The sequence below is a fragment of the Mastigoproctus giganteus genome, chromosome 3 (assembly GCF_048544385.1).
Source record: "Mastigoproctus giganteus isolate SK-2022 chromosome 3, ASM4854438v1, whole genome shotgun sequence".
In the NCBI taxonomy this organism is placed as follows: Eukaryota; Metazoa; Arthropoda; class Arachnida; order Uropygi; family Thelyphonidae; genus Mastigoproctus; species Mastigoproctus giganteus.
Genome location: NC_143577.1, coordinates 19,020,570 through 19,047,750, shown reverse-complemented (window position 1 = coordinate 19,047,750; position 27,181 = coordinate 19,020,570). Strand labels below are relative to the sequence as shown.

The following is a 27,181-nucleotide window of genomic DNA, read 5'->3' as shown; positions in this document are numbered from 1 at the left end:
CAACAGCATGGGTTTGTTAAGGGGAGATATTGTCTGACTAATCTGATTGGATACTATGATGCAAAAAATAATTCTGATATCATATACTTCGATTTCAGGAAAACTTTTGATACTGTTACACATTAAAGACTGCAGTACAAATTGGAGCAGAGACTTTAAGGGAAAGTTACTACTTTGGATAAAGGGATAGCTGAGTGGGGGCAGACAGAGATGGTTATGAATGGATAATGCTCTTTGTGGACTAATGATATTAGTGGAGTCCCACAAGTTCAGTGCTAGGCCCATTGCTGTTTTCTGTATTTATTAATGATACTGATGAGGGTATATCAGGGTTAATATCTAAGTTTGCAGATGATACAAAAGTTGACAGGGTAGTTAATGACAGTAATGACGGTCATCATTGTCAGCCATTTTCAATCCACTGCAGGATGAAGGCCTCTCCAACAACTTTCCAGTTCCTTCTGTTTTATGCAATGGCCATCAATTTACTGCCCACGAACTCGTGAATTTCGTCTGTCCATCTGCATTTTTGTCTTCCAGGTTTTCTTTTATCTCCTCTTGGGTACCATTCTGTTATTTTCTTAGACCATCTGGCACCATGTCTTCGAGCTACGTGTCCTGCCCAAGTCCATTTCAGTTTTTTAGTTTTGATAAGAATGTCCTTTACTTGAGTTTGCTGCCTAATCCATGTGTTTCTCTTCTTATCCAATAGTCTGATTCCTAATATAATTCATTCCATTCTTCGCTGTGTAGTTTTTAACTTCTCTTCTGTTCTTTTGGTGAGTGCCCAAGTTTCACTTCCATAAGTCATGGTGGGGAGTATACATGGGTTCATTATTTTACATTTCAGACAAACTGGGATATTGCTCCTCGGTACAGTAAACCCCCGCAAATAGCAGGGGTTACGTTCCTGAGAAATGTCGCGAATACTGAGTTATGACTCCCATAGTAATAAAGGGGTTTCGTTCCAAAGTATGAAATATATAAGAAAAACTAGTCTAAAATTTTGTCTATGTATGTATTATATGTACTTTCATAATATGACTATGTACATAGACAGTACATAGTGAAATGCAAGCATATGGCATCGAAATGAAAATAAGAAACAATTTAATATTAAATGTAATGTTTATTAGAAATTTCAAACAAATCTTTCAAACCAGCGTCTTTGCTAGCTAAAAAACTTATTGTGCCAGTGCTATCACCAGTTTCGCTAAAGGGTTGATAAGGGAGTTTTGCCCTTTCACGAATGATGAGTGAACTTAACGGAATTTTATTTTGAGTTCGGTCTTCTATCCACAGATTTAAAGCTTTTTTTTTCCATTTTTTCTAATTTAACATCACGAGTTACAGAGCAAAGTTTTGAAGCAATTAGCGTGTTTTCACGGACACTACGGCGGATTTTTTCTTCCGATTTTTTGATTGATCGTACCGTTGACTCATTGATTTTATAATGTTTTTCCACTGAGGAGACACTTTCACCATTAGAAATTTTATCTAATAACTCAATTTTATTCACCAATGTCATCACCTTCTTTGCTATTTTCACATTTCCCTGCCATATTTTTGTACGGGTTAGAAAGAACTTGTCCACAATAAAGTCACTTTCTACCATTAACACACTCGAAAAAGCCTGCTTTACACTGCAAAATGGTAGATTTATCATTTTTGTAAGCATATCAATTTATAAATTGATAATGGCTGCAGTTTACCTTTTACTGAAAAAATATTGCGCATCAAGGGAAAAAAAATAAACCAAAGATAAAAAAAAAAAATGATAATAAGATCAATTTATAAGCATATAAATTAAAAGCAAACGACGAAACCTTCCATGGCAAACGCATAACACATACCGAACAAGGATTAGTGAGAAACATCCACGCTCGCGATTTTGTCGCCACTCTCCCCCCACCCACTGAGCGCTGTTTTGACCGGCAAAGATAATTTTAGCCACGCCCATGTTTTTTTATGGCAGAAAATATTCACGGCGCTTTAAAATTCACATCTTTTTAGGTTTCATTTTATATTAAATCAGCGATCGCGAATACGCGAAACCGCGAATAGCGGGGGGTTTACTGTATGTGACAATATTTCCTGAATGCTATCCACCCAAAATTTATTCTTCTCTTGACTTCCAGCCATTTATCATTATTCCAGCTAATCACTTGTCCAAGATAAGTACATGAATCCACCTTTTCAATTTCTGCTCCTTCAATGATAGCCCTTCCTGTGGCATACTTTTTATTATTATTATTATTATTATTATTATTATTATTATTAGCCACATGGTGCAAGGAAGCCTGAAGCTTTTGCTGCACCAGCCAAAAAAAAAAAAAAAAAAAAATTCTGAGTTACCCTGGAGAGAGAGAGAGAGAGAACAAGAGTCCAAAGTAGAAGGAAATCACCAAGAAAGAGAAAAATGATGATATCCAGCTCAGGACCCTGGGAGTGCCAAGCTCATACCCACCAGATGTGAGCCCCTGGGGTTATTTGTTTATCATTACTTTTATTTTAATCATATTCATCTTTAGTCCGAAATCCTTATTAACTCTGCATAACTGATTAATATTTTCCTCTACTTCTTCGGGATTATGGCTTATGACCACAAGTCATAAGCCATAATCCCATAAGGAAAATTACCTCACAGTTATGAAAATAGGGCTGAAAGCGTAGAGGTTCAAAGAAAGGAAGTCAAAGAGTTCCAAGTGATTACTGGTATTGGAAGATTAATATAGGCAACAAATGAATTTGGACAAAATGGGGTAGAGATGTTAAGCCAGAGAAGATCAAAAATAGGAGCTTACAAATGACTAAGTCTCTGACAAGGAATATTAGTGACATATGCCCAAGAAGTGAAAGAAATTGAACACAAGAAACTGCATTTTGAAGTGAAAGGAACTGTACAGCAAATAAGACAACTCAGATGAGCAATGGATGAACCAAGTGGTAATTGTGATTCTGTCAGAAAAAGTACATAGGGCTTAGCAGACTGTAAGTGGAAATTGACCTCACTGGGATTGGAACTGAGACCACATATGAACGAAAAAGCGATCGGGAGGTTCAGATCTTTTCGCAGATAAGTTTGTTTCATTAGTTTGACTAACAAGCTGACTTATTATTGCACCAGTGCAGACATTACTGCACTCTGAGCAGTGCACACATGCTACCAGGGCAGCTCATGGGATTTTGTCAATGATATATAGAAACTTTGCTAGCAGGGATAAGGAAGTGATTATCCCTTTGTATAAGGCAATGGTCAGGCTGCATGCTGAGTACTGTATTGAGGTCTGGAAGCCTCACTATAGGAAGTATGTAGTTCTGCTGGAATGGATGCAGAGAAGGGTAACCAGATTGGTGAAGAGAACAAAAGAGTGATCTTACCTAGAAAGGCTTCAGAGTTCTGCATATTGAAGCATCTCAAGACTAGGCACCTGCAGAGATCTCATTGAGGTGTTTAAAGCCTTGAATGGATTGAGTAAGCTGAATGTTAATGATATTCATTCACTTTCTCAGACTACATACATGAGGGGCATAAATTCAAGTTGAGGAAGGGCAGGTTGCAGGATAAATGTGTGGAAATTTGCCTTCAGCAAGAGGGTGGTTGATTGTTGGCTTTTGTCTGTTCTTGTAGAAGTGGATGGGTTGAATAAATTCAAGGGATGGGTACAGATGGATGAAATTTGTTTTATGGATGGGTGAACAGCATTCTGAGATTTATGAGTGAAATATATCATCTCTATAAATCTGTTGTTTTTTTACACATTTATGACTTTGTAAACTTAATTTCTTCTTTTTATTTTATAATAATTCAGTCCAATATTTGTTGCCATAAATAATTTAGACATATAATTGTTGGCATTAATTTATTTACTGTTCACACATTTTATGACATTATAAGGTTAAAATGTCAAAATATATGCTATATAAATTTCTCCTCCTCCCTCTCTCGGCTATTATTTTGGCTTCTTTTCTTTCTATCAATTTTAATCTAAAATATATTTTTATTTATTTACCCTTATCAGCAATGTCGCTATTTCTGATGTGAATTTTATATCAAAAATAGAGACAATATTATTGTGTATATTATTTCTTGCAATTCTGACAGTTGACTCCTGATGAAGATGCCAAGGTTGTGTGGTGTACAGCAGCATCCCTTCATGATTAGTTTATTTTTTATTTATTATTTTTTAATCTCTTATCTCTTCCTCTCTTTTTTCATTTTTTTGGCTCTTTATCTCTTATTGCTTTCCTTTCTCATCTTTTTCTCTTTCTCACCATTTTCTCTCTCTCTCATTTTTATTTTATAAGTGTGTGTGTGTGTGTGTGTGTGTGTGTGTGTGTGTGTGTGTGTGTGTGTGTGTGTGTGTGTGTAATTGCAGGATAGCGCAGTGGTAAAATCACTGATTGAGTGGTAATACCAGTGTCAAACACTACAATAATGCACACATCTCAGTTGTCCATGGTTTAAGCCCAGTGACTGATAAATACAGATAAATAGATACTGATAAATGATAAATAGATACTGATAAATAGAAACAGGTGCAGGTATACTTGCGTGTACACCAATGCTAGGAGTTTAGTAAATAGATTTGATGAATTTGAGGTATTGCTCAAAACATCAAAGGCAGATATTGTTGGGATATCAGAGACGTGACGTCACACAGATATAAGGGATGCAGAACTGGAATTTGGGGAGTACAACGTCTACAGAAAGGATAGACAGGATAGGAAGGGGGGAGGGGTTATGCTATTAGTTAAGAAACACACAAAAACCAAGGAAGTGAAGCCAGTCGACATCGCCGGACAGTGCAGTGTTGAGTCAGTTTGGTGTGACATAAGCATTGGGAGATCAAAATTGAGAGTAGGAGTGTGCTATAGGCCTAATGACTCTGATGAGTATAATAAGGAACTGTACAGGGAAATAGAGTGGGCCAGTAAATCAGAGAGTCTTATAATGGGAGATTTTAATTTCCCAGATATTGACTGGAATTTGGGGGCTGGTTACTCACACACTAGCAGTGCTTTTGTGGATTTATTGGATGACTGTTTTCTACATCAGCATGTTCGGGAGGCAACTAGAGGGAGTAATACTCTTGATTTGATTATCAGCAGTGATTCTTCATGCATTAAGAGTCTGCAGATAAACGAACCACTAGGTGGCAGTGATCACAGTGTGCTGAAGTGGGATTTACTCAAAGAGGTAACTACCATTAGGGGTAAAGGGAAGGGTTATTGCTTCCGTAAAGGCGACTACGATGGACTGAGACAGTATTTAAATTCTATACAGTGGGATCAACTGATGATGTTACCAACAGCAAATTCAAAATGGGAAGCATTCAAAGAACTTATCTTGGAAGCTACTAGGCTTTACATACTAACTAAGAAATATTGTTCAAGGTTTAGGCCAAAATGGATGTCAGATGAACTAATGAGGCATATGGCAGAGAAGAAAAATGCATGGGATACTTACAAATTAACACATGACACAGAAGCCTATGATAGATACAAGTTGATATGCAACCAAGTTACAAAGGAGGTTAGGCAGGCAAAGGCAGATTACAAGAAATCCGTGGCAAGGGATGCAAAGAAAAACAGAAAAGAGTTCTTTACTTATGTTAACTCTAGAAGGAGGGGTATGAATCAGATTGGTCCACTTGATATTGATGGGTCAACTGTTGATGATCCTGCTCAGATAGCTAACAAACTAAATGAATATTTTGCATCGACATTCACACATGAGGAGTTATTCAGCAAGGGGAATGCCAGAGGTGTATTCAACTCTAGCAGTAAGCTACAGAATCTTGAAATAACTGGGAGTAAAGTGGAGGAGAAACTGCTGAAGATAAACACAAGAAAGGCACCCGGGGTGGATGGGATCTATCCAGTTATATTAAAGGAGGCAGCAAAGGAAGTAAGCAAACCCTTAGCCATAATTATGAGAGCTTCCTTGGACTCAGGGGAGGTACCCATAGACTGGAAATGTGCAAATGTGACCCCAATTCACAAAGGAGGATCAAAGGCTGACACAAGTAATTATAGACCTGTGAGCTTAACTTCGGTTCCAGGAAAATTAATGGAGGCACTGGTTAAAGAAGCACTGCAGGATCATTTAGACAAGACTTCACTTATAGCTCAGACACAGCATGGTTTTGTTAAGGGGAAGTCTTGCCTGACCAACTTGATTGGATATTATGATGCAGTCACAAAAGAACTGGATGCAGGGAATAACTTTGATATTATATACTTGGATCTTAGAAAGGCTTTTGATACTGTTGCACATGGAAGACTGCTACACAAATTGGAGTAGTGTGACATTGGAGGCAAATTGCTGCTATGGATAAAGGGGTGGTTGAGGGGGAGAAGACAGAGAGTGGTAATCAATGGACACTGCTCATCGTGGACTAATGTTATTAGTGGAGTCCCTCAGGGCTCAGTGTTGGGTCATTATTGTTTTCTGTATTTATAAATGATATTGATGATGGTATATCAAGCTTAATGTCTAAGTTTGCAGATGATACAAAGGTTGGCAGGGTTGTCAAGGACACTACTGACACTATGCTACTGCAACAGGATCTGGAAAGGTTGAGCAGATGGGCTGAGAGGTGGCAAATGAAGTTTAACATTGACAAATGTAAAGTACTACACATGGGAAACAGCAACCCCAGAGCAACGTATCAACTCTGTGGTACTACACTGACAGTGGTAGAGAATGAAAGGGACTTGGGGGTAATTGTGCAGGAAGAGATGAAGTTCTCTGATCAGTGCAGACGAGCTTCAAGAGTAGCTCATGGAGTATTGTCAATGATATACAGGAATTTTTCCAGCAGTGATAAGGAGGTGATTATTCCATTGTATAAGGCAATGGTCAGGCCACACCTAGAGTACTGTATACAGGTCTGGAGGCCTCATTTCAAGAAGGATGTAGAGCTGCTGGAACGAGTACAGAGAAGGGCAACAAGATTAGTGAATGAAACAAAGGGGTGCTCTTACGAAGAAAGGCTTAAGTTTTGCAAATTACAGTGTCTGGAGACTAGGCACCTGCGAGGTGATCTGATAGAGGTGTATAAAGCCTTGAATGGTTTAAGCATGCTCAATGCTGATGGGATTCTTCCTCTAGCTCAGAAAAATCACCTGAGAGGGCATAAATTCAAATTGAGGAAAGACAGATGTAGGATAGATGTGAGGAAATTTGCCTTTAGCCAGCGGGTGGTTGGTTGGTGGAACAGACTTCCATCCTTTGTGGTGGAGGTTGATAGCCTAAATAAGTTTAAGGCTCAGCTGGATAGGTATTTGGAACGAACAGAGGGGTGAAGTGGAAGTGGTTTTTTTTTTTTTTTGGCTGATGCTGCATAAGCTTGCTTTCTTGCATCAAATGCCTCTACTAATGCTAATACGCTGTTGTTCTGTATTATCTCTATCTTGTAAATTCCTCTGACCCTATCCAACCAAGCCACAATATAAACAGAAAATTTGTTTATTTAAATATTTATGTGGCTCTGTAGTCTAGGGATAATCTTGTTTTGGGTGCAAGAAGTCCAGTGTTCAAATCACAGCTGAGCTCAGAATTATTTCGCCAGGTTGCCCCAGATCTAGTGATTAACATGTGTGGCCGTAAGCAAGGAAGTCATGTTTGGGCCCATACATTGCCACAAAAATGTATGACCCAATGCTCCTTTTATAAAAAATATGGTAAAACTTATACAATCTAGGACCAACTATGGGCCAGTTGGTCCATAGTTGGTCTCTTTTTTAGAAAAAGAGACAGAGAGAGATATATATCTTTTCTGTACCTGCAGAAGGTGTTTAAAAATTAATACATAATAAAATTACAATTTCGAGAGAAAACAAGTCAAATTCTTATTTATTAAATCATTGATTTTTATCAGTTAATTATTCGGTGTGTTTATATAATGTATAAATACTATGAATGAGAAACACGGTATAAACTTGTTGTTTGTAGTTATCATAAAAAAAATTATGAAAATATGTCATTCGATTTTCGTTGCAAAATTAAGCAAAGAACGCTCCTAATGTAATTTTTTCAGATTAGACTGAAATTTAATTTTGAATTTATAACTAATACATACTGTATATATATATATATAAAAATTATTTATAATTATAAAGAAACTGCAATGGCCAGGAATCAAACCTGGGTCAACTATTTGGAAGGCAGCTATGCTACCCACTATACCACCATCGCTTCACAACACAGCTTTCTTATTCATGACATATATAGCCTTGTTTTTGTGACCATTAGTCACAAAAACAAGGTTTTACTATTTATGAATAATAAAAATATTCAGCATTTCACTTATAATTTTAAACATATAAAATTACCGAACTCTAATTAAATAAGTCTAGTCTACTTGAAGGATATGCACTAGAACTTTATTTTGAACTACAAATAAATTTATTAAATTCTCAGTCACTCTATATATAATTTATTTTTGTAAAAGGGCTTTTATAACTTATTATATAAATTAAATTAGAGAAAATCACATCAGCTGATGAGTATTTAACATGTTGTCTGCCGCACAACAGCTGTTAGGGAGGAGGAAGAGTGAATCCTTGTATATTGGCCTAGTACAAACAAAGTGATCATTTAACTTGCTCTACTAGCATAAACAACTGTAAACCACCAGTAGCATCTTAATAAATAAACAAATAAACAGACATATAAACAGACAAATAAACATTTTGTACTGATTCACACATGAAATCAGTACAAAAAGTTAAAATACGAAATTAAAGAAAGATTTATATGATAAATAGAGCATTTCACTTTAATTTTAATGTTCTTTGTAATTGGTGGACTGTGCACAGAAAGGAATGAATCAAATATGAGCACTATGGAGATCTCTTTCACATCCTCAATTTTGCACTTGCAATTCACCTTCGTTACTTAAATATTAGATAGTCAAAAGTTACGTGCAGAAGCGTTCAATGAATAGTGTTTGTTTGATAGTGTGCTATGGACTATGCCTCCGCAACAGAGTGGCAAAGCCGCCAAGAAAGCAGTGAGAGTGGGGGGCAGAAAGAAGAGGAAGAAGAAGAGAAAAGAAAGTTTTAGTATATATATTTACAAAGTGCTAAAACAAGTTCTTCCAGACACCGGCATTTCTAGCAAAGCAAAGTCGATAATGAACAGTTTTGTTAATGATATTTTTGAACGTATCGCAGCTGAAGCTTCTTATCTTTCACATTATAATAAACGTTCAACCATCACGAGTCAGGAAATTCAAACAGCTGTTCATCTTTTGTTACCTGGTGAGCTAGCAAAACATACAGTCTCTGAGGGTACTAAGGCTGTAACAAAATATACTAGTTCTAAGTAACATTTTTTTTCTTTCAAGTTTGCCTAAGGGTAAAATAAAGATCGGGAGAGGTAGGAATCAGAATTGTATAAGTGTCAAATTACTGCACATTTTATTTATAGTTATCATGGACTTTCAATCATAGTATGTAAAGCCATGGAAAACCTGTGCATCGAAATGCGAATTCAAAGAGCAAAAATGGAAATGAACTCAAGGAATTTTAATTTTTCTCCGTGTTCTAACAGTAAGTTCTCCACGTGAGCAGCTTTTGTGAATTTTATTGTGATGGGCATAACTGTGCTGTAAATTTATGAACAATGTTATGGTGTTATTCTTCCAGCTGACTTTCATCAATCTTAATGTAATGCTTTTTCGTTGAACAGAAATTGTGGAACCACTTCGCAACTGTGATGGCATGTTTGCATTATCAGGATACCTGCCCACCCACCGATGATAGGCCAACAGCTTTCAAATGGCGACTGTCTGGGTGGTGGTATCCACTGAGAATAAATAACAGTAGTCTTCTCTACTAGAAAAGCATTACTTATTCGAAGTAGTGCAATACCTGGTAGTTTAATTTATGGGTGGGCATAGGTGACCACCATGTCACCTATGATTTTAATATTTAAAAACCTATAAATAAATAATACATTCATGCCCAATTTTTAAATTTTCATGAAAACAAGCTTTCAAAATTTGATAAAGCAAACTTAAAAGTTCCTGGAAGTTCATTATAATGAAAATTTCTGTACAAAAAATTTAAGTTACAAATTAAATCTTTCTTGCAACTTTTTTCAATAAATCAAGGATTTGTGAAAATATTTAATTTGTGTACAAATAACAATAATTATTCCTATTGTATTTCTTGTTAGTTCAGATTTTGATTTATAGAGTTGAACCTCCCAAATCCAGCAATCCATTATAAGACACCACCAATTTTCTAGGTGTTTCTAGAAAAATGGGTGACACCAGCAAACGATTCAAAGAGCATCAGATATACACCGAGTGATCACTCAATTATGCTACCCCTATGAAAACTGAATGCAACCCGGTGACCATGTGAGGTACGAGAGTGCGCAGTTAGTCGACATATGTAGCATAGATAAGGTGTCAATGGTTCCATAGGTAGTAAAATTCCAAGCAAGATGGGTAAAAGGAAGGATTTATCGGACTTCGACAAAGAACGGACTGTGGGAGCTTGACGAGCTGGTGCCTCAATTTCCCAAACAGCTGAACTGGTGGGGTGTTCAAGAGTCATCGCCACTGCTATCAAAGTGTACCAGGATTGCGTCAAAATGGTCAAACAACGACCCGACGGCAAAACTGCAAAGATCAGCAAAAGGTTGGTGTTAGAGGTGAGCATTGGGTCCGACGACTCGTACAGGCAAACGAGCACAGTACTGTTGAAGAAATGACTACCCAATACAACATGGGCCAACCCAGAACAGTATCTGACATGACCATGCATTGCACGCTTGCATGTATAGGCTATACCAGCAGACAACCCCTACGGCATCCTTTCCTAACCAAGGTTCATCGGCATAAAAGATTCGCCTGGTGCAAAAAGCATGCAAGTTGGACATTAGAAGACTGGAAGAAGGTGTGCTGTTTGGATGAGTCACATTATTTACTCCACACCGAGGATGGTTGTGTACAGATTTGGCGTCAACAAAGGCTCTTCATCCACCATGCATGGTATCAAAAGTGCAGGCCAGTGGAGGCGGTTGAATGGTGTGGGGCATTTCACTGGCAGGAACTTGGACCCCTGGTGCATGAGGAACAATGTATCGCTGGTCTCCGCTATCATCAACTGCTTGCTGACTGTGTACATGCCGGTATGTTACACTTTTTCCCAAATGCCGATGGTGTCTTCCAAGATGACAATGTGCCGAGCCATCGGGCACTTGATGTGCAGGAATGGTTTGAGGAACACAGTTCTGACTTCCAGCATATTGATTGGCCTCCAAACTCCCCCGATATCAATCCCATAGAGCACTTGTGGGACACTATGAAAAGGCATATCAGGTGTCTGGATACACCAATCACCTCCATACCTGCATTGCTAGCTACATTACACACAGCTTGGTTGGACATACCTCCCGAAAGCTTCCGACATCTTGTTGAATCAATGCCACGTCAAATAGCTGCTGTACTGAGGGCAAAAGGAGGACCGACAAAGTATTAGTTAGGTGGTCAGTGTAACCCTGCGGAAGTTGAGTCTACCAACATTTTAATATAATATAATTCTAGTTGCAAGTTATATATGTACGAAACCATAGAAACTAAGTGGTTTGGCAGAATTCTTGATTAAAAATTCTTAATGTAAAATTACCTATCAATTTGCACAAACGGTAAGAATCATTTGTGCAAACTGGAGTTTTATTATGGTTTGAAGTTTCAATGACAACCCACTGAAAGTGCACTTTTTCTCCAAGGGCATTCAGAGTTCTTAGTTTTTAATTTCTTTCATATGACTAAATTTTTGTTTCTCCCTCTTTATGCTTTAATCAGCAGTCAGAAGGTAAGTTTCATCTTCTAAAGCCATGTTAATTTACATAATTGTCAATTTCTCAGAACTTAAAGCAATATTACAAATCATTCTTATTGCAGTTTATTTATAAGTTATGCAAAGTTTATACTTAGATAGAAGGGGGGGGATGGCATCTCAAGGTCACGAATTCTGTGGGCTCTACAAGGCATACGAGAAGTGAGGAATGGTGGGGTGTCTACTGAATAACCTCAAGATGTCAATTTTTTTTTTCCTTATTAATTTTTTTTGTATTATAGAAATTAACTAGAAATGATAAATGTGATCTTACAGAACACCTGTGTTGTTTTTTTTAATTAATTTTTGTGCCTTTAGAAAGTATCTTTTATGCAATACATGTACATTGGAAAGTCAGTACATATGTAGATTGACCAGTCCCCATTATTTGTTGCAGCTCTTAGGAACATAACCACAATGAGGGCTTAACTGTATAGAATAAGCTGGGATACTTTAATTTTTGTATGATCTACCCAACAGCTTTGATGGCTACTCTAAATCCAGAAATGGTTAGGATCTGGGAGGTTTAACTACCTTTGTATACCAGCTATATATTCTTAATATGGTCTTCTGGTGCACTGAATTACAGATAAAAAATATATATTTAAATTAAGAATTGTATTTGCAAATTTATTTTGAAATTATGCATACTAATTTTAAGAACATAATAATGAGACAAGCTTTAGCATTTCTTATTATTCAGTTTTTATTTTATTTAATGACTGTTTATTTTTTTTTATTGAAGATATTCGTATGGCTGAATATCTTCATTAAGCCTACTAACTGACTAGTATTATCACCTTTTTTTTTTTTTTTTGATTTGGTAGTTGTTGGCGCATCGGTTTCTATGGCCATATTGCACCTCCCAAGGTACATAATAAAACATGCCTGCGTGCTCTGGATTCATAATTTATTTATTTTTGTTACACAGAGCATTAAAACTATGATAAATGAATTAGCTTTCGGCTGGGTGGCAGCCTTCATCAGATTAAAATGCTTTGAATGGCAGTTAGAATAGAGATGCACTGCCAGGATGGTACGTGAGACACGTGGTTAATTGTTTGTTGATGTTTGTGGCTGTGACGTATGGTGGTGACGTGGCCAGCGTTTGTCTATGGACAGAATTACTGTTTCTGTGATGGGGTTAAGTTGACAACCACTGTTCCTGTTCAACGAGGTATCCGAGCATTTTATACTTAACGATTCCAACCAGGTGCGCCTTAGGTAATGGTGGGACTTGTCTACAACCACGACATCGCGGGGTGGGTCGATGTCGTGGTGGGTTGTCCAGACATGCTCGGCAATAGCTGAGTGTTCTACATCCGCCAAACGGATCGCCCTTTTATGTTCTGAGAGGCGTTTCTCGAGACGACGACCAGTCTCTCCAAAGTAGCAGCTCGTGCAGTCACGGCAAGAGATGCGATAGACCACACCACTCTGTAGAAGGGTGGGGACAGGTGTTTTTATGTTGGAAAGGAGAGAACGCAGTTTCTTGCCTGGGAGTTGGATGCACTTTACCCCATGCGATCTTAGGATTCTACCGATCTGCTGTGACAGGTTGGGGTAGTATGGGATGAATGCCCTCGTGGAAGACTCGTCACTGTTGGCGTTGCTGTTGGTCGTCACGTTGTCGCGTGCTTGTAGATCACATCTGTTAAGGACATCGATGGGGTAGCCACACCTCGTAAGGTCTACTCTATACCATACCTAGATACACTTGTCCGGCGCGAAGACACATGCTTGAAGACGACGGTTTATCGTAAGCCTATGTGTGCTGGCCAATTTACCAACTTCCAGTCAGCACACACATGGGGCCACCTCCTCTCAACCGCCCGAACCTTGCTAACTCGCGCCTGGACACACTCCAGCTCTGCAGATGAAAGGCGCAAAGAGATCACCAGAGTCAAAGTAGACCTTACGAGGTGTGGCTACCCCATCGATGTCCTTAACAGATGTGATCTACAAGCACGCGACAACGTGACGACCAACAGCAACGCCAACAGTGACGAGTCTTCCACGAGGGCATTCATCCCATACTACCCCAACCTGTCACAGCAGATCGGTAGAATCCTAAGATCGCATGGGGTAAAGTGCATCCAACTCCCAGGCAAGAAACTGCGTTCTCTCCTTTCCAACATAAAAACACCTGTCCCCACCCTTCTACAGAGTGGTGTGGTCTATCGCATCTCTTGCCGTGACTGCACGAGCTGCTACTTTGGAGAGACTGGTCGTCGTCTCGAGAAATGCCTCTCAGAACATAAAAGGGCGATCCGTTTGGCGGATGTAGAACACTCAGCTATTGCCGAGCATGTCTGGACAACCCACCACGACATCGACCCACACCGCGATGTCGTGGTTGTAGACAAGTCCCACCATTACCTAAGGCGCACCTGGTTGGAATCGTTAAGTATAAAATGCGCGGATACCTCGTTGAACAGGAACAGTGGTTGTCAACTTAACCCCATCACAGAAACAGTAATTCTGTCCATAGACAAACGCTGGCCACGTCACCACCATACGTCACAGCCACAAACATCAACAAACAATTAACCACGTGTCTCACGTACCATCCTGGCAGTGCATCTCTATTCTAACTGCCATTCAAAGCATTTTAATCTGATGAAGGCTGCCACCCAGCCGAAAGCTAATTCATTTATCATAGTTTTAATGCTCTGTGTAACAAAAATAAATAAATTACCTCCCAAGGTTTTTGCAGTACTTTGATCCAAGCCCGAGGCGTATTATCACCTATCAAACCTACTAGTATTATTATCATCTGCTAACCCAGCATTATTATCATCTGCTAACCCAGTATTATTATTATTATTAACAAAATAATACTGGGTCAGCAGAATGGCTAACACACAACATTTACAAAATAATCAAAAAACATTAAGTCATTTCAATTTAACCTGTTTAAAAATTGTAAAGGTATTTTTACACATCCAATATATTGTTTTTGTGAAAATGTATGTTTAAATTCAAATCAGTATAGTTAAGCATTACCTAAACTAATCTATTATATTAAGCAAATAAATCTGTCTTGTAGAGTTTTATTAAAGAAATAATATTTATTAATTACCTCTCTTCTTTGCTTGCTTTACTATAATAGCCTCTAGCTCTAATTGCGGCATAAAATGAAAATGTTTCATTGAGATAGTTGGTTTCACTAGTTCTCAGGCTATTAAAAAATAATAATAAATAAATATATGGAATTAACTAACAAACAAACATATACATTTTATAATTATTTCTCCAAGAGCATAAGAAAAACCTACACTCAAATATTCCTTAGAACAGATACAAATATAAAATAAATGTTTATACAATATATATGAGTTAAAAATACAAGGAATAAGTATATTATATTTTTTTAACTATAGGAAATTACTGACAATCTTGCAATCCATGGCTTAACCATTCACTGTTTTCCTTATTGTTATTTTTTGGTTAGATTTCTGATACTGATTTTCTTGATTGTCAGCAGTTAATTTACTCAGAATTTGCACTTTGATCATACTTTGCCCATCACATGTCAAGTGCTTGATCATTCAACAAATCTAACTTTGATAATTGTCTACTATGTGCAACCACAGAAAACTGCATACCTAGAAATGCCAGACAATCAATTAGTCTGATGCATACTTTAGTAGCAGCAGTAAAAGTAGTAATGGAGGCATGTGATGCAAGAAAGCAAGTATATCAGCTTATAACAACAGTCAAAAAAAAAAAAAAAAAAAAAAACAATTTCACACATCCATTCTCTCTAAATGTTTGTCCAGTCCCTCCTTGAATTTATTTAAGCTATCAACTTCCACAACAACAGGTGGAAGTTTGTTCCAGCAATTAATCACCCACTGGCTAAAGGCAAATTCCCGCACATCTCTTCTACAACTCTCTTTCTTCAACTTGAATTTATGCCCCCTCAGGTTCGTAATCGAACCAAGCAGAAGAATTCCATCCGAATTCAGCATGCTCAATGCTTTCAAGACCTTATACACCTCAATCAGATCACCTCGCAGGTGCCTAGTCTCCAGCCGCTGCAATTTGTAGAAGTTAAGCCTTTCTTGGTAAGAGGACCCCTTTGCTCCCCTAACAAATTTTGCTGCCCTTCTCTATACACAATTAAGCAACTCCACATCCACCATAAAATAAGGCCTCCAGACCAGTACATAGTACTCAAGACATGGCCTTACCAATGCTTTATACAAAGGGATAATCATCTCCTTTTTCCTACTAGCAAAATTCCTTTATATCATTGGCAATACTCCATGAACTGCTCTGGAATCTGCCTGCACTGCTCAGAAAACTTCATATCTGATTGCACAATTACTCCCAGGTCGTTCTCATTTTCTACCACCCTAAGTGTAGTACCACACAGATGGTACATTTCTCTGAGGTTACTTCTATCCATATGCAGTACTTTGCATTTGTCAATGTTAAACTTCAGTTGCCACTTCTCAGTCCATCTGTCCAAAGTTTCTGGGTCCTGTTGCAGTAGTACACTGCCATTACTGTCATTAAGAACCCTGCCAACCTTTGTATCATCTGCAAACTTCAACATTACACCTATTATACCTTCATCAATATCATTGATAAATATACAAAACAACAGTGCAACCCTGGGGGGCTCCACTAATAACATTAGTCCATGAAGTCCATTGATTACGACTCTGTCTTCTCCCAATCACCCACTTGTTTATCCATTGTAGCAACTTACCCTTAATATCATACTTCTCCAATTTGTACAGTAGTCTTCCATGCATAACAGTGTCAAAAGCTTCCCCTGAGTACAAGAATGCTCTCATAATTAAGGCTATAAGGGTTTGCTTACTTCCTTTGCAGCCTCCTTTAATATAACTGAATATATCCCATCCACCTCAGGTGCATTTTTTATGTTTAACTTCAACAATTTCTCCCCTCCACTCTGCTCTCAGTTATCGCAAATTAAGCACCCTGTTACAGTTTGATAAACTTCTGGCATTTTCCTCCCTTGATAACTCCTCATGTGTGAATGTAAATCCAATATCTAAGCAGGATCATCAACAGTCGAACCGCGAACATCAAGTGGACCAATCTGATTCATCCCCTTCCTTCTAGAGTTGATAGAAGTAAAGAAGTCCTTGCTGTTTTTCTTAACATCCTTTGCCAAAGATTTCTCATAATCTGCCTTCGCTTGTCTAATCTCCTTTGAGACTTGATTGCAGACTAGCTTATATCTGCCATACGCTTCTGTGTCACCTGATAATTTATATGCATCCGATGCATTTTTCTTCTCTGCCATGAGTCTCATTAGTTCATCTGACATCCATTTAGGCCTAAACCTTAAACAATATTTCTTAATTGGTATGAAAAGCCTAGTAGCTTCCATGATTTGTTCCCTGAATGCTTCCCACTTAGAATTTGCTGTTGGTGACATCATCGATTGGTTCCACTGTATAGAATTTAAAAACTCCCTCAGACCACTGTAGTCACCTTTACAGAAGTAAAAAACACTTCCCTTTATCCCCGATGGTAATTATTTCTTTAAGTAAATCCCACATCAGTACACTGTGATCACTACCACCTAGTGGTTCCTTTATCTGCAAATTCTTTATACATGAATAATCACTGCTGATAAACAAGATCAAGAGTATTACCCTCTCTGGTTGCCTCTCAAACATGCTGCTGCAGAAAACAATCGTCCAATAAATACACAAAAGCCTTGCTAGTGTGCGGGTGACCAACCCACAAGTTCCAGTCAACATCTGGGAAGTTAAAATCCCCCATAATAACACAAAATCCCACAATCAAGAAAATCGGTATCAGAAATCTAACCAAAAAATAACAATAAGGAAAACAGTGAATGGTTAAGCCATGGATTGCAAGCTTGTCAGTAATTTCCTATAGTTAAAAAAATATAATATACTTATTCCTTGTATTTTTAACTCATATATATTGTATAAACATATAAAGGGATTTCGTAGATAACACTCATTACTGAAACATAAATATTTCGTAGATAACACTCGTACTGAAACAAATATTTCAGAGATAACACTCGTTACTGAAACATAAATATTCGTAGATAACACTCGTTACTGAAACATAAATATTTCGTAGATAACACTCGTAGATTTTGTAGATAACACTCGTTACTGAAACATAAATATTTCGTAGATAACACTCGCTACTAAAACGTAAATATAGCGTTATAACTGTGTTGGGATACAAGTTTAGGATTTAATTTTGTACTGAAACTGAAATTTTATTGAAAGTAAATCGAAATCATGACTCAAACCAGAGCAGCAAAGCAAAAGGCTCAAGCTAATGGGAATGCTGTGGCTCAGAGGAGAACTGAGGGGGGGGCAGTTGCCCTCTGAATCACAGCCTTTTAAGATGCACTATTTGCTTGATGTTTGTGGAGCAGTCAGGTATGGGACATGACACTGCCATGGGGGATGTCTTTGGATGTGCACGATGCAAGGAGTGTAAGGAAATCAGGCGACAACTCAGCATTGTTATGGGCCTATATGAGAGCTTGAAGGACAGGGTGGAGGCCCTCGAAGGATTACAAGTGAGGGGCCCATCAAGCTCTCAGCTGCCCACACCAATGCCAGAGCTTGCACTTGGTCATCGCGCAACACAGTGGCAACCCCCAAGGCAGAATGCGCTGGTCCCAAAGGAACTAGTAGTTGTTGGTGACTCTATTGTCAGGGAAACAGGAAATATGCTTTGTAAAAAGGATAGGTGGAACAGGACCAGGGTATGTCTGTTGTTGTTGTTGTTATTTGGTTTTTAGTAGCATTAGCAACTAAGGCCATATTGCTCCGGGATATGCGGTGGTCATTCCCTGACCTTTCCGCATCCTCCATATTTGGTGGTGACGGGCTCGAACCCCGGTCTAATCAAGAAGCGTGTGCTACGCACTGCTGCTCCTTCCCACCTGGCTACGGAGGCGCCAGGGTATGTCTGCCAGGGGCAAAGGTTGATGACGTTGTAGAGCGGATATCATCTTTTAAGGGCACAAAAGGTGATATAGTTGTACACGTTGGCACAAATGATATTAAGAGTAGGAGACCGGCGGAATTACTTAACAACTACAGGTCACTGATGAAAAAAAAGCCGTGAATCAGGGCTGAATTTGAAAGTGTCTGCAATTCTGCCCAGACACGATAGGAGGGAGTATATGATGAGAGCCCTGTCGATCAATTTGGCCCTGGAAAGATTGTGCAGGGCTCAAGGGGTAGAATTTTTTTCAGCCTGGTCTGTACTTGTTAACAGGAGAGACTGCTTCTACAGGGATGGGATACACTTAAACAGAAAGGGTGCAAGAATGTTTGCTGATGCTATCGAGGCAGTGTTAGGTGGGTCGGAAAACTACTAGATTGGGGGGATTCAAGGACTAATAGATTAACAGTAGCCACTGGCAGAGGAGAAAGTGATTCTTGCACTGCTTCTATTGGAATGAGCAGCAGCCTGGAAAATAAGATGCAGGATATTTCAGAGACTGCTGGGAATCATGGGGGTACAAGTGAACACTTGGGTTGTGTTAGGGTGGCTAAGAGGAAGAGCAGGTGCATGTATACTTGCGTGTACACCAATGCTAGGAGTTTAGTAAATAAATTTGATGAATTTGAGGTATTGCACAAAACATCAAAGGCAGATATTGTTGGGATTTCAGAGACGTGGTGTCACACAGATATAAGGAATGCAGAACTGGAATTTGGGGAGTAAAATGTCCACGGAAAGGATAGACAGGATAGGAAGGGAGGAGGGGTTATGCTATTAGTTAAGAAACACATAAAATCCAAGGAAGTGAAGCCAGTCAACATCGCTGGACAGTGCAGTGTCGAGTCAGTTTGGTGTGACATAAGCATTGGGAGATCAAAATTGAGAGTAGGAGTGTGCTATAGGCCTAATGACTCTGATCAGTATAATAAGAAACTGTACAGAGAAATAGAGTGGGCCAGTAAATCAGAGAGTCTTATAATGGGGGATTTTAATTTCCCAGATATTGACTGGAATTTGGGGGCTTTTGTGGATTTATTGGATGATTGTTTTCGACATCAGCATGTTCGGAGGGCAACTAGAGGGAGTAATACTCTTGATTTGATTATCAGTAGTGATTCTTCATGCATTAAGAATCTGCAGATAAATGAACCACTAGATGGCAGTGATCACAGTGTTCTGAAGTGGGAGTTACTCAAAGAGGTAACTACTATTAGGGAGTAAAGGGAAGGGGTATTGCTTTCGTAAAGGCGACTACGATGGACTGAGACAGTATTTAAATTCTATACAGTGGGATCAACTGATGATGTTACCAACAGCAAATTCAAAATGGGAAGTATTCAAAGAACTTATCTTGGAAGCTACTAGGCTTTACATACCAACTAAGAAATATTGGAAGCTACTAGGCTTTACATACCAACTAATATTGTTCAAGGTTTAGGCCTAAATGGATGTCAGATGAACTAATGAGGCATATGGCAGAGAAGAAAAATGCATGGGATACATACAAATTATCACGTGACACAGAAGCCTATGATAGATACAAGTTGATCTGTAACCAAGTTACAAAGGAGGTTAGGCAGGCGAAGGCAGATTACGAGAGATCCTTGGCAAGGGTTGGGAAGAAAAACAGCAAAGAGTTCTTTACTTATGTAAACTCTAGAAGGAAGGGTATGAATCAGATTGGTCCACTTGATATCGATGGGTCAACTGTTGATGACCCTGCTCAGGTAGCTAACAAACTAAATGAATATTTTGCATCGACATTCACACATGAGGAGTTATTCAGCGAGCGGAATGCCAGAGGTGTATTCAACTCTAGCAGTAAGCTAGAGAATCTTGTAATAACTGAAAGTAAAGTGGAGGAGAAATTGTTGAAGATAAACACAAGAAAGGCACCTGGGGTGGATGGGATCTATCCAGTTATATTAAAGGAGGCAGCAAAGGAAGTAAGCAAACCCTTAGCCATAATTATGAGAGCTTCCTTGGACTCAGGAGAGGTACCCATGGACTGGAGATGTGCAAATGTGACCCCAATTCACAAGGGAGGATCAAAGGCTGACACAAGTAATTATAGACCTGTGAGTTTAACTTCTGTTCCCGGAAAATTAATAGAGGCACTGGTTAAAGAAGCACTGCAGGATAATCTAGACAAGACTTCAGTTATAGCTCGGACACAGCATGGTTTTCTTAAGGGGAAGTCTTGCCTGACCAATTTGATTGGATACTATGATGCAGGGAATAACTTTGATATTATATACTTGGATCTTAGAAAGGCTTTTGATACTGTTGCACATGGAAGACTGCTGCACAAATTGGAGCAGTGTGGCATTGGAGGCAAATTGCTGCTATGGATAAAGGGGTGGTTGAGGGGGAGAAGACAGAGAGTGGTAATCAATGGACACTGCTCATCATGGACTAATGTTATTAATGGAGTCCCTCAGGGTTCAGTATTGGGTCCTTTATTGTTTTCTGTATTTATAAATGATATTGATGATGGTATATCAATCTTATGTCCAAGTTTGCAGACGATACGAAGGTTGGCAGGGTTGTCAAGGACACTACTGACACTATGCTGCTGCAACAGGATCTGGAAATGTTGAGCAGATGGGCTGAGAGATGGCAAATGAAGTTTAACATTGAAAAATGTAAAGTACTACATATGGGAAACAGCAACCCCAGAGCAACGTATCAAATCTGTGGTATTACACTGTCAGTGGTAGAGAATGAAAGGGACCTGTGGGTGGTTGTGTAGGCAGATATGAAGTTCTCTGACAGTGCAGACAGGCTGCAAGAGTAGCTCATGGTGTATTGTCAATGATATATAGGAATTTTTCTAGCAGGGATAAGGAGGTGATCATTCCCTTGTATAAGGCAATGGTCAGGCCACACCTAGAGTACTGTATACAGGCCTGGAGGCCTCATTTCAAGAAGGATGTAGAGCTGCTGCAACAAGTACAGAGAAGGGCAACACAAGATTAGTGAATGGAACAAAGTGGTGCTCTTACGAAGAAAAGCTTAAGTTTTGCGAATTACAGTGTCTGGAGACTAGGCACCAGCGAGGTGATCTGATAGAAGTGTACAAAGCCTTGAATGGTTTGAGCATGCTCAATGCTGATGGGATTCTTCCTCTTGCTCAGAATAATCACCTGAGAGGGCATAAAATCAAATTGAGGAAAGACAGATGTAGGATAGATGTGCGGAAATTTGCCTTTAGCCAGCGGGTGATTGGTAGGTGGAACAGACTTCCATCCCTTGTCGTGGAAGTTGATAGCCTAAATAAGTTTAAGGCTCAGCCGGACAGGTATTTCGAACGAACAGAGGGGTGAAGTGGTTATTTTTTATTTATTTATTTTTCTTTATTTTTTTATTTTATTTTATTTTATTTTTTGGCTGATGCTGCATAAGCTTGCTTTCTTGCATCAAATGCCTCTACTAATGCTAATGCTGCAGAAAACAATCATCCAATAAATACACAAAAGCCTTGCTAGTGTGCGGGTGACCAACCCACAAGTTCCAGTCAATATCTGGGAAGTTAAAATCCCCCCATAATAACACAAACTGATTTACTGGCCCATTCTATTTCTCTGTACAATTGTTTGTTGTACTCAATAGACCTATAATACACTCCTACTCTCATTTTTGCTTTCCCAGTGTTTATGTCACACCAAACCGATTCAACATTGCACTGTCCATCTATGTCAACTTGATGCACTTCCTTAGATTTTACGATTTTCTCAATTAACAGCATAACCTCCTCCCTTCCTATCCTTTCTGTACACGTTGTACTCCCCAAATTGAAATTCTGCACTGCTTATATCTGTGTGACACCGTGTCTCTGATATCCCAACAATATCTGCCTTTGATGTCTTGATCAGCACTTCAAATTCATCAAATTTACTTACTATACTTCTAGCATTGGTGTACATGCAAGTATACATGCAACTATTCTTATTTTTAGTTACCCTAACACAGTTCATGTATTTATTTGTTTTGTGATGACTCCCACAAGTCACTGAATGCCCCAGCACCCCGATCTCCAGGCCGCTGCTCTTTCTAATAGAAGCAGTGCAAGAATAACTTTCACCTCTGCCTGCAGGTACTATTAACCTTTTAGTCTGTGAATTCCCCCAAGCTAGCCATTTTCCGACCCACCTAATGCTGCCTCGATAGCATCAACAAACATTCTTGCACCCACTTCTATTTAAGTGTATCCCATCCTTGTAGAAGAAGTCTCTCCTATTCTCTTTCATACATAGTGAAAAATCTTTCATTACGAATGACATTATGAGTAACAGAATCATTATATATGATTCTGTTACTCATTAAATGTTATCTGCTATTGGAGGTTTTTTTTTTTTTTTTTTTTTTTCATTTTGCATCAAAAATCAAAATCTGCAGAGAGCTGTACGACCACCCCACCAACATAAACACATTCAGAGCAACAAATTTATGGACACAGTTCAAAGGACATCCTATATATACAAGATGAAAAGGCTTTTAAATTTCTTTACATATTTAACTTTTATTCCTGTTTGTGGAGTACAGACAACCTTTACCTTTACTCAGTGGTACTCAAATATATTATATACAAAAATTCCTTCCAGGCCGAGGGTTTAACCCCCCCCCCCATCCCCACCTCTACCTCAGCCCTTACTCTCACTATTTGTAGATTTGCAGTTGTTTCTGAACATGTTTAGGAACATAATCCCTGTGAATGGTGAGGTACTAATGCAGCTTGTAGAAATATTTATATAATTTTGAAAAAAAGTAAACCTAGATATATGAAATTAACACAACTAAGTGAAACTGAGCATCATACATCCAAATGAGGTTTTCGATTCTCAATGAAGTTGTTTCCATTTGCTTAGACATACTATCACACACACTTAATCAGTCCACAGAATATTACAGAACTTCAGATCCTTATCTAATTTGCTCTACACACCAAAATTTGAAAAATTTATTACAGTCAGTTCTGCTATAACGTGCATTTTCGCAATGTGAATTTGCTCCAAAACAACTGATATATTAGGGAACAATGCAAGTATAATGCAATTTTCACATTGGTTCATGTGCGAATTCATCTGCGAGTAACACTAGGTGAATGCAAAACCCGGCAACAAGCTGAACATAAAAACCTCGCAGCAATACATATACAAGTTTATGAAGCTTAAAAAATGTCAAATGTGTGAGCCATATTTCCCATTTACTGTAGTTGTATTGGTCAGAGATATACTGTTGTCATTTGCTGTATTCACAAGATACAGGCAGGCCTCGATTAACGAGATTAATTCGTCCCACGAGCGCATCGCACAAAACGGAAACACGTTAATCAAATATCATAACCAATAGGAAAAATTATAATTGGTCCTTGACCTTCTGGAATGTCCATAAAGAATTTTAAAAATACCTTTTAAATAACTTTTTAACTGTATATAATGTAAAAGATAATGAAAATAATTATGGAATTAAATGTTTATTGCATAAAACAATGGTTCTTAAACTGTGCGCCGCAGAATATTTTAAATTTTCGAGGGAAACACAGCAATACTTGACATCTGTCGGACACTGCACGAACTACTAGCTCGAAGTAGTTCACAGTTTCAGCATTTCTTATTAAGTTTTTGGATCTAACTAGTAAACGAAACTGTTAGGTATTTCTTTTGGTCTGGGTGAACCTTGAAAAATTTACTGAGACATTAAAGGTGCCATGAACCGAGAAACTTTGGGAACCTCTGACATAAAATACACAATGATGAAATTACTGTTGCAGAAATATTTGAACAATGTTGACTTTCTCTTTTCATCAATCAATTTCCGATAGCCGACAACAATCTTCTCTGGACCCTGGCGAAATAAATATCGCAGAGAACATCAAACCTTTTGTTTGAGGTTCTATGCGATACGAAAGATTTCATCTAATTCTTTTACCGTTATCTCCTTCGCAGTAACATTTTCATCTGGCTCATTTAAAAATTTGAATTTTTAAATGCAAGTCTGCATTGACTTTATTAGCAGGAGACAAACACGTCTTCTTCCGATGGATGGAACACACCGGGGCGGGCAGCAGGCAAACGTTTGTTTATTGACCGTACGTACGACTTGCAGTAAGCTTAACGCGCAATTCAAATCTTGTTCAACTATTGCATAAAAAAAAAAAAGATCGCGTTAACTGGAAATTTGCATCGCGTAAAGTGAAAAGTGGTATCATTTTTCAAATAGCGTTAACTGAATATTGCGTTAATCGAACTCGCGTTATGCGAGGCCTAGCTGTAATAGGTGATATTGTAGGCTGTCTCACGTCTTCAGAAGCTCACATTTTTCTGTTCGGACAGAAATTTCATGAGGCAGGATAGTGTCAGCGGAGGAGCACATTTCTGGAGGTCACTACAATAAAACAATAAAAACAATTTGCAGTTCCTGGTTTATTGAGCATTCCTGTTAGAGCAATCTGATTATAAACAGGTAGTAAACCCGATCTTCGTCATTATTGATTGTTTATCTTTTTTACTGTTTTAAATTTTACAAGCCAAAAAAAAAGTCAGTGAACAGAAATATCAATTAGTATGTATATATTACAGTGCTACCGTAGCCGAGTGGTCAGGAGCGGGAGTGCAGTAGCACACGCTCTTTGAGTAGACCGGGGTTCAAGCACCTGACTGCTGAATACAGTCGATCTGCCAACTCGCACTGGACCAGCGTGGCAGATTATGGTCCATTTCCCTCAGCATGAATTGTTGAGGAGGCTTCCATCCTGCAGTGGGTTGATAATGGCTACACTTTACCTTTTCCTTTTACAGTGCTAGATATACTGTAATATTTATTTATTAATATAAATTTAAGATGTTCAAACCTTTATTAGCAATTTTTTGGGTTTCTAACTTTTTTTAGTGTTTTACTTACCAGACTGGACTTTTTTTTTTTTTTTTTTGAGTGCACTGCCCTTTCCCGTAAGCCCTGTTGTTTTCAGTGCACGAAATACCATAATGTGCAGATTGTTAGAAACACATGTGCGTTATAGCAGAACTGACCTGTATTTGAATATGCCAATCTCCAGTAATGGACTGGTGGAATGTTGTTGTTGTTATTTGGTTTTTTAGGAGCATTAGCAACTAAAGCCATATTGCTCTGGGGATATGCGGTGGTCATTCCCTGACCTTTCCGCATCCTCCGTATTTGGTGGTCACGGGCTCGAACTAGGGTCTAATCAAGAAGTGTGTGCTACGCACTGCCGCTCCTGCCCACCTGGCTACGGAGGTGCGGTGCCGAACTGGTGGAAAACAAAACAGTTGTAGTTATGAATTAGATTAAAAATAACTCCAACTAGTCAACATCAGTCCATTTTGTCTGTAAATTGTGTATTTAAAGCCAGTCTGTCTATCCTCGAGATGAAAATCTTTACAGCTCTTGTTAACTTGGTCCACCTGAAACAGTCTCAAAAAAGAAAGCAAGCATATACAGCATCAGCAAAAAAAGAAAAAAAAAAAAAAAAAAAAAAATCCCATTTCACCTATTCTTCCCCTCCAATAGTATAATTCTTCCACACCAATGGATAAAAGCTTTTCTAGTTCTTCTATAACAACGGATGTAATCAACCACCTGTTCTTAAACAGATCTTAAACTTTCTACAATCATCCCCTCGTGTGCAAAATATGAGCAAGAGGAAGAATCCCATCAGCATTGAGTTTGCTCAAGCCATTCAAACCTTAGATACCTCAATCAGTTCACTTCACATGTACCTAGCCTCCAGATGGCACAATCTGAAGAACTGAAGCCTTTCTCGGCAAGAGTACCCCTTTGTTCCACTCACCAGTCTCGTTGCCATTCTCTGTACCCATTTGAGCAGATCTACATAAATTCCTAAAATGAGGCCTCCAAGACCTGTATGTATCAAGATTCAGCCTAACCACCACTGCCTTGTAAAATTCACCTCCTTACAAATCACCTCCTTAAATTTCTGGTATATCATTGACAAAACTCCATAAGCTGTCCTGGCAGCCTGCACAGTTATCTCCAGGTCCTTTTCATTTTAAAATAACCTGAGTGCAGTAACACATAACTGATAAATTACCCAGGGGTTACTGCTACCCATATGCAGTACCTTGCATTTGTCAATGTTTAACTTCATTTGCCATCTCAACCCATCTGCCTAACTTTTCTAGATATTGTTGCAGAAATATATGCCCTTCATTACCATTGTTAAGTATCCTGCTAACCTTTATCATCTGAAAACTTAGACATTAACCCTGGTAAATTTCATCAATATCATTAAGAAATACAGAAAACAACAATAGGCCCAGCACAGAACCTTGTGGGACTCCAATAA

At 38.6% G+C, this 27,181-nt stretch overlaps 2 protein-coding genes across 3 annotated transcripts in view; one reads left to right on the top strand and one right to left on the bottom strand.

Moving 5' to 3' along the window:
- Positions 1-27,181, bottom strand: part of LOC150087769 (protein SCAI) — a 196,797-nt gene that overhangs the window by 79,889 nt on the left and 89,727 nt on the right. For both annotated transcript variants that reach the window (XM_090370293.1, XM_090370294.1), the window contains one exon: positions 14,945-15,043. In XM_090370293.1, the coding sequence (XP_090226419.1) occupies positions 14,945-15,043 (99 nt within the window). The remainder of the gene's footprint in view (positions 1-14,944; positions 15,044-27,181) is intronic.
- Positions 8,982-9,338, top strand: LOC150087770 (histone H2B, gonadal-like). Its single transcript, XM_090370279.1, has one exon. It carries the CDS (start codon positions 8,982-8,984, stop codon positions 9,336-9,338), a length of 357 nt encoding a protein of 118 aa, XP_090226405.1.

Excerpts from the sequence above, each read along its gene's own strand:
- LOC150087770 (XM_090370279.1), top strand. The coding sequence starts at position 8,982 with ATGCCTCCGCAACAGAGTGGCAAAGCCGCCAAGAAAGCAGTGAGAGTG.